The 12211-nt window shown below is 32.7% G+C and overlaps 2 protein-coding genes across 3 annotated transcripts; one reads left to right on the forward strand and one right to left on the reverse strand.

The window, feature by feature from the left end:
* Positions 1–195: 195 nt before the first annotated feature.
* LOC108454632 (methyl-CpG-binding domain-containing protein 13-like) lies at positions 196–5734 on the reverse strand. Of its 2 annotated transcripts, none has more exons than XM_017753159.2 (8): positions 5454–5734; positions 4735–4890; positions 4155–4256; positions 3680–3808; positions 3432–3527; positions 3024–3167; positions 2684–2747; positions 196–2574 (listed from the first exon to the last, which is right to left on the reverse strand). In XM_017753159.2, exons 1-8 carry the CDS (start codon positions 5535–5537, stop codon positions 605–607), a joined length of 2745 nt encoding a protein of 914 aa, XP_017608648.1. In that variant the 5' UTR covers positions 5538–5734; the 3' UTR covers positions 196–604. The 2 variants fall into 2 exon arrangements, with proteins under 2 accessions (XP_017608648.1, XP_017608647.1); XM_017753158.2 differs by having other exon boundaries at positions 3680–3814; positions 5454–5728.
* A 1198-nt stretch (positions 5735–6932) lies between these two features.
* Positions 6933–10023, forward strand: LOC108454548 (uncharacterized). Its single transcript, XM_017753045.2, has 5 exons — positions 6933–7181; positions 7708–8005; positions 8551–8682; positions 8784–8900; positions 9458–10023. The coding sequence occupies exons 2-5, from the start codon at positions 7745–7747 to the stop codon at positions 9797–9799; spliced, it is 852 nt and encodes a 283-aa protein (XP_017608534.1). The 5' UTR covers positions 6933–7181; positions 7708–7744; the 3' UTR covers positions 9800–10023.
* Positions 10024–12211: the final 2188 nt, after the last annotated feature.

Genomic DNA, 12211 nt, shown 5'->3' on the forward strand with positions numbered 1-12211 from the left:
CTCAATTATTCAATTCGTTCTATTTTAATTACTCAACCCAACTATTAGTATTTTTTGTTTTAGTCACTCAACTTTTTGAAAAGTTAAATATTAATATTTAAAGGTTGAATAATTAAAATAAAAAAAATTAATAGTTGAGTGACTAAAATAAAAGAACTGAATAGATAGGTGACTATTCATGTATTTTACCCTAAATTTTATAAACTTCGATGACAATTAAAATCTTAATTTCAATTTCAAATCATTCAACAATCAAGAGACGCTTATCAGGCAGATTACTGTCCTTTAAAATCTAATGGACACCCAAAACTGATGCAAGGGAAAACCAAGAAGCTAACAACACCTTGGATTTTAAAGCAAGACCTAAAGTATCTTTAACATAAGATTAAGAGTTCAAGGTGTAATGTCTTTAGATTAACAGCCGATGTACTTTCACACTAAGCCATTTACCCTATATTTTGTTTTCTTCTAAAGAAAGCATGCCAGAATACAAAAAGCTGCAACACCACCATGTCAAAAAAAACCCAAAAAAGATGCCAGTTTCAAAAAGAAGTATCTAACCTGAACTTGTCTTGCTTCCTTTAGTAAAGCTATGTATAGGATTTTACCTTGTCTGGTAATTCGTTTTGCCGGTCCTGTAAGATTGTTGAGCATTGATTGTACCGCTGTTGGGTAAGCTTACGTTTCCGGGGGGAAGGAATGGAGGATTGTAAGGGAACTGTTGTTGTTGTTGCAGAACAGGTTGTTCCACGGGAAATACTTGCGACGGGATATCGCTTTGGAAAATGTTGGGGAAGCCGTAATCTGGCAGTGCAAAGTTTCTCTGAAAAGTAAAACTGTCCTCTGCAGCACTAGAACCTGTAAGAGTATTGAATGGGAACTTGAAGTATGGATCAGAGCACAGGCTACCGAATGGAACTGCAGATGGCAGCCCCCCCGGATTCTCATTGTTCAGTCCTGTAGGAATGGTTTGGTTTTGATGAGGCTCTTTGCTCTTGTTTGATGACTCGTTGTGAGATGAATTGGTTCGGTATGTAAAGTCTTGATGTTCAAGGGCCACTCTTGGTCCAAACTCGAGTTGTTGAGATGATTTCTCCGTCAGATTCGCTGAAGGCAAATTCACATTTCTGGCTTTGCTATCGTAAGACTTTTGAGCTGCCAAGTTGAGAAATTGTTCATTGGACAAAGAATTTGCCATCAGCTCAGGAGAATGTCCAGCAAGTCGTTTTGAAGACCGCTGTTGCGAATCGGCATCCTTCTTCTTAGACCTAATTGTGTTAATAAGAGTTTTTCTACAGCAGCTGTTTTCAGTTGTAGTTTCAGCTAGATTCTTCCGTGGCTGGATATTAGCAATAGGCGCTGAAACAAGTCCTTCGTTGATAGCATCCTCTAATGGTATTGCACCTGTAAGAGTTTTGATTGCAAATTCCAGGCACGGGTCAGAACAAAAGAAAGGGTGTAGGTCTGACTTGCTGTCACTGTCCTGGGTTCCCAACATTTGTGGTTGCTCTGCAAGAATTGTTCTATCTTCGTGGGGACTTATGTTATTGATTTCTGTACCAACAACTGCTGGAGAAGCTTGATTCCAGACCGTGGCATCAAGGCCAACATTTAGCTGCTGAGTTGCTTTATCCGCCAAAACACATGTTGGTTTTGCTTCGGTTTTTCCAGACTTTCTGGTTGTATTCTGGATAGCTACTTCAGCAGACACTTCATTGCCAACCAGCTCATGTTCAAGCCCAGCAAGTCGTTTTGAAATGCGACGAGGCAAGTCAAGCTCTTTCATCTTCTTGACCTTGCTCGAATTCTTATTTTCTAAATTTCTTCTCTTGCTTTCCATCCTTGTTTTCCCTAGATTCTTCTCTTGCAGGACACTGGAAGCTGCAGTTGAAACAAGGCCTTCAGCGGAAGCATCCTCATGTGGTACCCCACCTCTAGGAGTATTCACCCTAAACTCTAGGCACGAGTCTGAAGAAAACATAGGCTGTACTTCTGATTTAGTGTCACTAGTCTTCTCAATCTCCAACGTTTGTGGTTGCTTTCTGAGAACATCTTCATCTTCAATGGGCTTTATGGTCTTCACTAGCGCACAGCGCGATTTAACTTTTGGATAAGCAGAGGGTTGCTTTGCCACCTCTGGATTGGAGCAAACATTTAACTGCAGAGGTGATTCCTTCTCTAAAACACATGGACTATTGGCTTCCTTTTGGCAAGGGTTCACACGTTCAAGGCCACTAGCCACCTGCTCAGGTTCAAGCTGATCAAGTTGATTTGAAGACCCATGAGGCAAATCAAGCTCTTTCTTATTGTTTGACTTGCCAGAATCACTAGAGCTTATATTGCTTTTCTCCTTTTCATCATCAGCAGCGGTTGAAGCAAGCATGTTATCAGCGGAGACTATTTTACCCTGCTCTCCATTGGAAGCTTTATGAGCTATCGAGCTGCTCTGACTGGATTTTTCTGCAGTCTTGGGATTCCTTTCTGTAGCAAGCCCAGTTTCAGCACGGTCCTGGTCAATTTGGCCTTTCTCAGAGATCTCGGTTTCTAGACCCGATAAGTCAGATGTCTCCTCACCTGCAGCCAGAAATTCACATATGTTTCTCACATAAGCCAACCTGCCCAACTCAAATACTCAAGTTGGTTGTTCAGGATTAAAAGGGATTATAAATTTTCCACCCTTTACCTGTTACAAGCTGCCGCTTGGTGGCAAGAAGCTTTACTTTCTTCCTTTTAGCTTCCGGGAGTTGCTAATATATACAGAAGCCAGGATAAACTCACTCATCTAAATTAAAATGTAATATATGTCTCTGAAATATATTCTGTTTCTAATATTTGCCTACGTGTCTTACCCTATCCAGCAGATAGATTTGTCCAGAAAACATGATCTTACACTATGCCATTCAATAAATGATAATGGTATTTTAGTTTTGATACGGTATGCATCATGTAAATTATTTGATAAATCAAGCATGTGAACCATGATAAACATAGCAAGAAAACGCAGAAGCTAAGTCCAAACTTACTGATCCATCTTCATCAGTTAAATTTTGATCATCATTGGACTTTGGTGGCAAAAAAGCACTTCTAGTAATCTCTCCAGTTTCTAGATAGTGAAGAACAGCCTTTTTCGAGCGAAAAACATATCCGCTAACTGGATCAGTGTAATACTGTAGCATTCATAATTATTACAGATCAATATTTGCAAATACTAGGCATGTTTAAAGGAACCATAGGTTTATAACTCCATCAACATGCAGCAGTTAGTTCATTATACTGCCATGCTGTAGTTTGAAGCAACATGAGAAAGAGTTGTGGCAAATATTTTTGGTATGCATGCATGTAAATCATGGAATGAATGAATGAGTCGGATTTGTCCATGTATGAAAGATTAGGCTAGGGGGAACTGCAGGAATTGGAGAGTAACTTCATACCGGATCTTTTCGGACTCCATTTGCATTCCTTCGGATCTTGATTTCCTTAATCCATCCTGCTGGTAAATCATCCACTGTGGATTTCTCAATCACAACCTAAGTTTTACAAAATCCAGGACAGCATATCTCATTCAGTAGCAGTAAAAATAAAAATAAACTATATCTCATAAAAGGTATCCTAAATATAGTGCAACTTTTATGTATTTTAGTATAAGCAAATAATAGCAAAAATATTTTCGAGAACCAACTTTCTTTCTAGAGTGGGCGGCTCGTTTCTTTTTGTTAGTTTTTCTATTCCTCTGCTCCGCTTGTTTAAGAAATCTAAATACCGCTGGCTTGGAATAGAATCTCAATCCAGTTGATGGATCAACATATATCTGCAACTAGAAAGCAGCTCAATAAAGATAAAATTGAAATATTACAAAGACACAAAACAAGCTTAAAGTTCCTTATGTTAGTAAATGCATGGTCATAAAAGAACTTTTTAACTAGAAATCTAATTCATGTATGTGTCTGTATAAATGATCTAATGCAGATATCAGTGGGGACATAGGACAAGCCAGCATGCTCATTGACAAAGTAGCCATTAATGCCGAACCAGCAATGGGGTAGTTATGCAAAAGCTAATTTACAATAATATAATATTACAAATTCCACGTGGTACTAGAAGATAGAAAAAGCACCATGATTCCTATTCAAGAAAAGGAAAAACAAATTTCATACCTTGACTTGCTTTCCAATGAATTCACCACTCTTATGGGTTTTTACCTCCACGAACCAATTCTTAGGTAACCAGTCCGGACATTCATTTTCTTTTACAGCAGCCTATACAATGATCAAATAATTAAAAAGTAAAACTTAAGGAGAAAAAGGGCAGCAAACTCACATTATGTGACCATTTGCAGAGGGCATTTTAACTTAACACAGGATGCCAAGATAAGACTGCAAATGTTTCTTTCACATAACATGAGTTTGTTAAGGAGAAAGGAAAAGATTTAAATTAGTTGTTACAGGATGCTAAAATGGAATTTGGATAATTTAACAGTAATCTATTGGTTACACCGTGAAGAAACAGGTGGAGACTATGAACTTGTTTGAAATGTTACCATAATTGATTGTACAAGAGAGAATAGTTCGTTCTTAGTTTTATATATATTACTTTTAAGCTCTATACTTTTGGAATAGAATCTAAATCCAGTTGATGGATTAACATATATCCGCAACAAGGAAAGCAATCTATATGATGACTTAATAAAAGAATACAAATGTATAAAAGTACAATTAATTAATCATCAACACATACATTTACTTGGCTGTTCGTTGACGGTTTTGTAATTTGCTTTAAAGTTGGCAACCTGTCATCACATTGTTCGCTTTCCGTTTTGGTTTCGGTTTTGGCGTAGCGAATAAGATCATCCTTGGTAAAGAATTTTAGACCAGTTGCCAGGTTTACATAATGCTACAAAAGAGAACAGGAAATATAGAAATCAATGTTTTGGTGCCATCTAACGTCTTCCGACCTAAAGACAACAAAGACAAATATTCCAATGTCTTAAAAACTCTTCATACAGAACAAAATCGACTTGTCGGTACGCGTTATACACACACATTTACTGCCAAGTGCCAAGTACTAACTATTCAAAGAACTATTTTCATGCAATATATCCTAAAATGCAAAATCAACAGAATCAAGCCTTAATCCCTCTCTGTTTAGCCTCCAAAAACTTATAATTCAACAAAATGGAACCCTCATTTATTTCATTAACCTTCACATTCAACATGCACAAATCTAGGTATATCATTTAACAACATTTCATTCACATGCAAATAAAAAAACCGGTCATCGGCCAATACAAGCTCCATAATCTTAATCTTAAAACTTGATCAGTCCACATCACTCTTAATTCACTAAAATTCTTCAAAAAAACAGCTAATTTTCTGTTAAACTAAAACATCAAACCAAATAAAAGTAAAAAGAAAAACCTAGAAAAAACTATACTAGCTCGGTGATAATTAACAAACCGTGATTCTGCGACCGGTCTTTTGGAATCTGAACTCTTGGGTCCAGCCAGCGGGAAGCCAGTCCGGTGAAGTTTCTTCCGTCATTATCTCCGGAAATTAGATTTCCGGCAATCAAATGTATTTTTTTTCGTTTTATTTATTTTTGAATTAGAGGAGTAGTGAAGAAGAGTTGTTTTCGTGAGGTTTTTGACTGAGCTTTGAACATTGGGAGTTTGTCTGAGAAATGAAATTGTCAACTGAACGACAAAAAATACAACGACGTGTAAGTCGAAAACCAGCACGTGGACTATTATTTTTAAAGATTCCTAAAAGGCAATTCAGTTTGTTTTATATTTTACGTATTATAAATATTTTAAAGGAATAATGATAATTTTAACCCCATCGTTTATTCATTTTATCATTTTGGTTCTTTTTGGGGTCATTTTGATCCTTAATATTTAAATTTTAGTGAAATTGCTCGCTTTTGAATGGAAAAATAGAAAATTGACTAAACTATTTAAATTTTAATAATATTGATGTGTCCACTAATAAGACCATGTATAATTTATAAAAATTAAAATAATAATAATTATTTTAAAAAAACAAATTTAAAAAGTTAATAAAAACCTTTAAAAATAATTTCATATTAATAATAAAATATAAGTAAAATCTAATGTAAGTTGTCACGTCAATACCATTAATAGTTTAACAATTTAGTTAGTTTTTGTAAAAAATAAACAATTTAATTAAATTTTAAAAGCTGAAATTAACCTAAAATAAGGGTTAAAATGAAAAATAAGTAAATATTAGGGGACTATTTATATTTATTTCATATTTATATACAATAAGAATATATGATACCTATAAAATAGATTTATTATCCAAAAATAAATAAATATTATCTCTACTAATAGTTAAAAGTATTTATTATAAAAATTTAAGTGAACAACAACTAAATTAAAAAATAAAAAATAAAACTTATTTTAGTTAATTAATAAATATGTTTACAAGATTATTTATTTATTATCATTTTCTATATAACACCTTTTAAATAAATTAAAATTTTAACAATTTTAACTTTAGTTGGTAAGTTAAATCACTTAAGTTAGTAATTCGTACTAACACTATTAAGTTATATAGCATTAATAACTAATTTCTTGATGTCACATAGTAGCCTCTCAATATACCATGTGATATTTATAATTTTAAAAATTAAAAAATATATTTTCTTTTGCTTCAAGAATCAACCTCGACAAAAAATTATATTATTTTCTACTAATTTATTTATTTTAAAATTTTGAAAATTATGTTTGTCACATGATATATTGATAAGTTATCACATGTTACTACTAAATTAGTTATCAATACCATGTTAACACAAATTAACGATACTAGAACAGAAATACAAACTTAAATAATTGAATATAAATTCAAATATTAACTAAATACTTTTGAACAAATTTAAGGATAAACATATTAACCCTATTTAAAATATAATTTTAGCTAAAAAAACTGAAGGCGTTACCTTGGAGAAAGCAGCTGAGTTCTTCGCTGTGAAAAGGGTTTTTTGGGGGCATATCCCTGAACTTTTGCTTATTCATTTTCAAGGACCTCAGTCTTCCTTCCTTTATCAAACTACGGTCAAACAAAGGGGGATAATATTTTAATTTCTTTTGGGGTTCAGAAAAACCAAAGGGAAATTGAAGCCCCAATAGAGCGAGAGAAGAGAAAAGCCCTACAAACGCAAAGGTTTTCGCTTTTTCCCCCTTTTACCATCTTCAATTCATTGAATAAATTTCTTTAATGAACCGATTGTTTTCAAATCTCCATTTTGACTGTCAATTGTCAAAATCATTTCTTTTTATATATTCTCATGTTGATAATTTGATTAATTGTGGAATGCAAAGATTGGGTTTCTAAATTTTGGTTCAAATTAGATATGGGTTTGGAAGATTCATCCATTGATGTGTTTTTAAGACGAAATTAGATGAAGTTAAAGCAATAATCAAGATTTAACCTTTTATTAAATTAGGGTTTAGGATCCAATCTTCCTTTTTTTTATTTTGAAATGAATATTCTTGTTGGCTTATGGAATTTTTGTCCATGGTACCTTTGTAACATATCAGATTGGAATTTTTTTGGATTTCTGAATATATACATATATTTATTTATTTATTTATCTTTCACGTTTGATTTATGATCCAATCATCACATATGGTGAATTAGCTTTTATTTTAGATTTTCAGCATTGTTTTTGCAATTGGTGTATCTCCAGGTTTTGAGAGTTGTGAAGGTTAATAAATTCTTCAGTAATGGCATTGCAAGAGAAGTTGGATAGATTTAATAAGCAGCAGGAGAAGTGTCAGTCGATGCTCTCCAACATCGCCGCGAAATCATCATCATCTAGGGCAGCCGCAGCTCCAAAACCGGCTTCTGCACCGCCTTTTTCTGGTGCAAGGCCTTCTGCTCCTGTCAAATTCTCAAATGATACCGAGAGGCTTCAACATATTAATAGCATCAGGAAATCTCCTGTTGGAGCTCAGATGAAACGTGTTATCGACATTCTTTTTCAGGTTCTTTAGCCCTTTTTAATTCAATCTTTATGTGGTTGATGCAAATAATTGATATTATTCATTGTTAACGTATGTAAATGATATTTATCGTTGTAAGGATGGATCTTTTATGCAGCAAATTTCTATAATGTTCTAGATAACTTTTTAGAGTAGTTGGTTCAAGTGATTGGATGTTAGAGTTCGGGATAGCAACCCGTAGGTCCTTACAGGACTGCTTGCTTTTGTAGCCTTTTTAAGTTGAAAATGATAGGGATTCCGTACTGTATTCTAACATTATTTCAAGTGTCTGGTAAAAAACTGTAGGTTTGGGATTCTACTAAATCATTAATCGTCGAGTAGTTAAGATATTGATGGTTTGATTTTACATCAAAGAATGGTGGGGAGCTTGAAATGTTATACGGTATTCACTTTTTGAGATCTCGTAAAAAACTGTTAGTTGACGTTACTATGGACTTTACATGTTTCTTTGTTTCTTCTCGTGCTTCACAAGGAGCTGAAAACTTTTAACTATTTCAATGCTGTATGCTATATATTCATGGCTGCAGACAAGGCAAGCTTTCACACCGGAACAGATCAATGAAGCATGTTATGTCGATGTGAATGGCAATAGAGATGTTTTTGAGGGCCTGAGGAAAAATCCAAAAGTGTACTATGACGGAAAGCGCTTCTCTTACAAGGTGACGTTTACTTCTTTTGTTTTTTTTTTATAATAAGCATTGCCCCTATTGCTTAGCGTCTTCCTTAAAGGATTGCAATTTTGTATATGTTATTCTTACAGGCTAAGCATGATGTAAAAAACAAGAACGAACTTCTTGTTTTGATTCGGAAATTTATAGAAGGCATTGCTGTTATCGATCTCAAGGATGCATACCCAAATGTGATGGAAGACTTGCAGGTATAACTAAGTTGATATTTTCCTTCACTTACCATATCAGATTGGTAAAAGTACCATAGAAGCCCCTATTCTAGGAGTCAGATTGCATTTTGCCCCCTGTACTAAAAAAAATAGGCAAATTAGTTCCTATAAGTTAAATTAAAATAGAAACTGGTCGTTCTGTAAAACATTTCATCCATTTCTACTATTAAAAACTGGTCCCTGTACATCAGCACAATGTACATGTGGCATGCCACGTGTTATTGTTTGGTTATTTCGTCATCTATGCCGATATTTTAGCAGTAAAAATGGATGGATGAATTTTTTTAATAGAAATGACCAATTTGCTCTTTGATTTAACATGCAGGGACTAATTTGCCCAGTTTTTAGTAGAGGGGGCAAAATGTGATCTGACTCCTAGTACAGGGGCCTCCATGATTCTTTTACCTATTAGATTTTGATTTATCAAAGTCTTTAGTGCCGTAATACTTTACCTGGATATGATATGAATGCATGACACAAATACGATGTACATTTGGTAAAAGCGAAAAATCTGGTTATTGTTGTTATATCTGTAGGCTCTGAAAGCTGCAGGTCAGATTTGGCTGCTATCGAATTTTGATTCTCAGGAAGACATAGCCTTCCCTAATGATCCCAGGGTACCTATTAAGGTAGATGATGACCTTAAAGAGTTATTTCGTTCAATTGAATTGCCACGAGACATGCTCGACATTGAGAAAGATCTGCAGAAGAATGGAATGAAACCCGCCACGAACACGGCAAAAAGAAGAGCTGCTGCGCAAGTGCAGGGCATTTCCGCCAAGCCAAAGCCTAAACAGAAAAACAAGGAGTTCTCCAAGAAGGCTAAACTAACAAATGCACATCTTCCTGAACTTTTCCAGAATCTCAAGAATTCTTGAACCCGGAAAACGGGGTCTCTCACATAGACGAAACTAGCTATTCTTCTTGTTTTTTTGTATGTAGCAACATAATTTGATCCAATGGTTACTTCTCTTGTAATAATAACAGTAATTTCATTTTCTTACTGATTGGTTCATTTTGATCACCTAACTGTGAAACTTAAAATAGTTACTCAAATTATCAGTAATTTTTTTTGATAATCGAAGTAGTGGTGGTTTTAAAATTGGTATAATAGTAAATTTAACTCTTAATATTTATATATTGTGTGAATTTAGTCTTGATTTAAAAAAAATTATTAGTTAAATTTCATTGAGAATATATTAAAAAAATGGAAATACTCCAAAATCCAATATAACAATTTTCATCTCTCTCACTCTTTTAAATTTAACACCAAATGTCACAAAGAGAACCAAAAAAAAGAGGCAAATTACATAATGTATAAATGTTGCTAGTTAATTTTTTTTTAGAATCGAGACTAAATTGACATAATTTATAAATATTGAGGGTCAAAGTTACTATTATGTTAATTTTAAAAGTTGCCGTTGTTAACCTGTTGGTGACAAAAAAAGACAATTGAAATCATTGGGTGATAAAAAGAGAAATTTACTAAGAGTTAGGTGATCACTTTGTACTTTTTCATACTTGGATGACCAAAAACGAAATTTATTAGTAGTTGAGTTACTATTAATGAAATTTACCCATACATTAAATATATACTGCTCATAATTCAGAAGTCCCACAAAAGCTGAGATCATATGTACTTCCATTGTTGCATTGCTTGTTCACTGAAACCGTGTTCTGTCCTTTTTTTATTTTTTATTTAATTCAGTGAGTGAAGATTCGTCTTTGTGCCCATTGATAAATTTAAACTCCCCAACATGTTGTAAACCCAGAAACAGCTAGCATGATAGTTATGTTTCAGGAGAAATTAAATTATTTAATGTTCAGTTTTTTGTCTTAAAATTATTGCACATGATTGGAACACTTTAACGAGGCCGGTTACTTGATACGTCTCTTCTCCAAGATTCTTGTACGAAAATCACTTTTTGTTTTCTTTTTACAATTTAGTCCGGTGAATATATTGGAGAGGTCCCTCTATTATAATGACCCGATTAAGTTAATCCTTTTAATTTTAGATGAATTAATTTAATTTATGTATTATTAAAATAAATTATTTACTGTTTAATGGAATTAATATTTTAAATTTTTATGATTTTATAAATGAATTTTTTGTTTAAAATTAAATAATAATTGAAAAAAACTTAAAATACATTTTTATACAAGAAATGATAATTCTATTTGAATTTGGACTTATTTAATTCTTTTTGATAATATAAAAATTAAATTAATTCAGAGGGACTAATTTGATCTGGTCCTTATAATACGAAGACCTCCGAACTACTTTAACCTACAATACATATGTTTATATATTCACTTGTTTGCTCCAATACTTCGTTTTTATTAAATATTCATGTTGACACCTTAACGTAAAACACCATGTTGCATTTAACGCTCCACTTTGAGCAATCTATATAAATTGCTTTTCTTTTTCGGTACCTTTGATTTGAAATTCATCAATAACTGTTAAATTATGATATTTTTAAAAATAGGATACGACAAATATATTAATATATATGTAATATCATGATAATTTATTATTTCCACATATTACTCGTTAAAAATCTAGTTAATGAATGTTACAACTATCATTTGCGTTAATATTAAATTTTTAAATTTTGAAAAATTTAAGGACTTTGAATGATTCAATTTGATAATACAAACTAAATCTACGATTATGCACTCAGTACATGACTAGTAATTGAGTTTAGCCGAATAAATTTAATTGATATTGTCTGGGTCAAGACTAAAATTTCAAATTTTTAAAAATATAGAAACTAAATTTGACCAAATTTACGAAGTACAAAAATTAATAGCATAAGTTAACCAAATATAGAATTGGAGGGACCACATTTGCTTGTTGACACAAACTCTTATTGATATCAATTGTATGTAATATAAAAAGTAAAAACTTTTGATGTTCTTGTTTTGTTTTGTAATCATGGAAGTAACATCAAAGAAAGCCACCAAGAAATGTGGGGTTTGACCTTTAAAACAACATGGAAAACCATTAAAATATTGTTCCCATTGTTCTTCCTTTTTACTGAATGCAAATGCCACCATTCACACGTTAAAATAAATAAAATATATAATTTTTAGTCGGTGACCCTTTTTCTTCTTCATCATCAACTCTTAAAAGGAAAAATTTTCCTTTAATTATTTTATAATTTATAAAATTTTAAAATAACAATAAAATTATACTTTAATCTTTCAAAATGATAAATATTTAATTTAATTTTTAAAATTATAAAATATAAATTATTAAAATAATAAAATTATATTTATATTATCAT

Source organism: Gossypium arboreum, chromosome 11 (genome assembly GCF_025698485.1).
Source record: "Gossypium arboreum isolate Shixiya-1 chromosome 11, ASM2569848v2, whole genome shotgun sequence".
NCBI classification, from domain to species: Eukaryota; Viridiplantae; Streptophyta; class Magnoliopsida; order Malvales; family Malvaceae; genus Gossypium; species Gossypium arboreum.

Excerpts from the sequence above, each read along its gene's own strand:
- LOC108454632 (XM_017753158.2), bottom strand. The coding sequence starts at position 5,537 with ATGACGGAAGAAACTTCACCGGACTGGCTTCCCGCTGGCTGGACCCAA. Across the intron at positions 3,815-4,154 it reads TCATTGGAAAGCAAGTCAAG|TTGCAGATATATGTTGATCC; the intron begins GTATGAAATTTG and ends GCTGCTTTCTAG. Across the intron at positions 3,168-3,431 it reads ATGGAGTCCGAAAAGATCCG|TATTACACTGATCCAGTTAG; the intron begins GTATGAAGTTAC and ends TGAATGCTACAG.
- LOC108454548 (XM_017753045.2), top strand. The coding sequence starts at position 7,745 with ATGGCATTGCAAGAGAAGTTGGATAGATTTAATAAGCAGCAGGAGAAG. Across the intron at positions 8,006-8,550 it reads TTATCGACATTCTTTTTCAG|ACAAGGCAAGCTTTCACACC; the intron begins GTTCTTTAGCCC and ends TCATGGCTGCAG. Across the intron at positions 8,683-8,783 it reads GAAAGCGCTTCTCTTACAAG|GCTAAGCATGATGTAAAAAA; the intron begins GTGACGTTTACT and ends TTATTCTTACAG.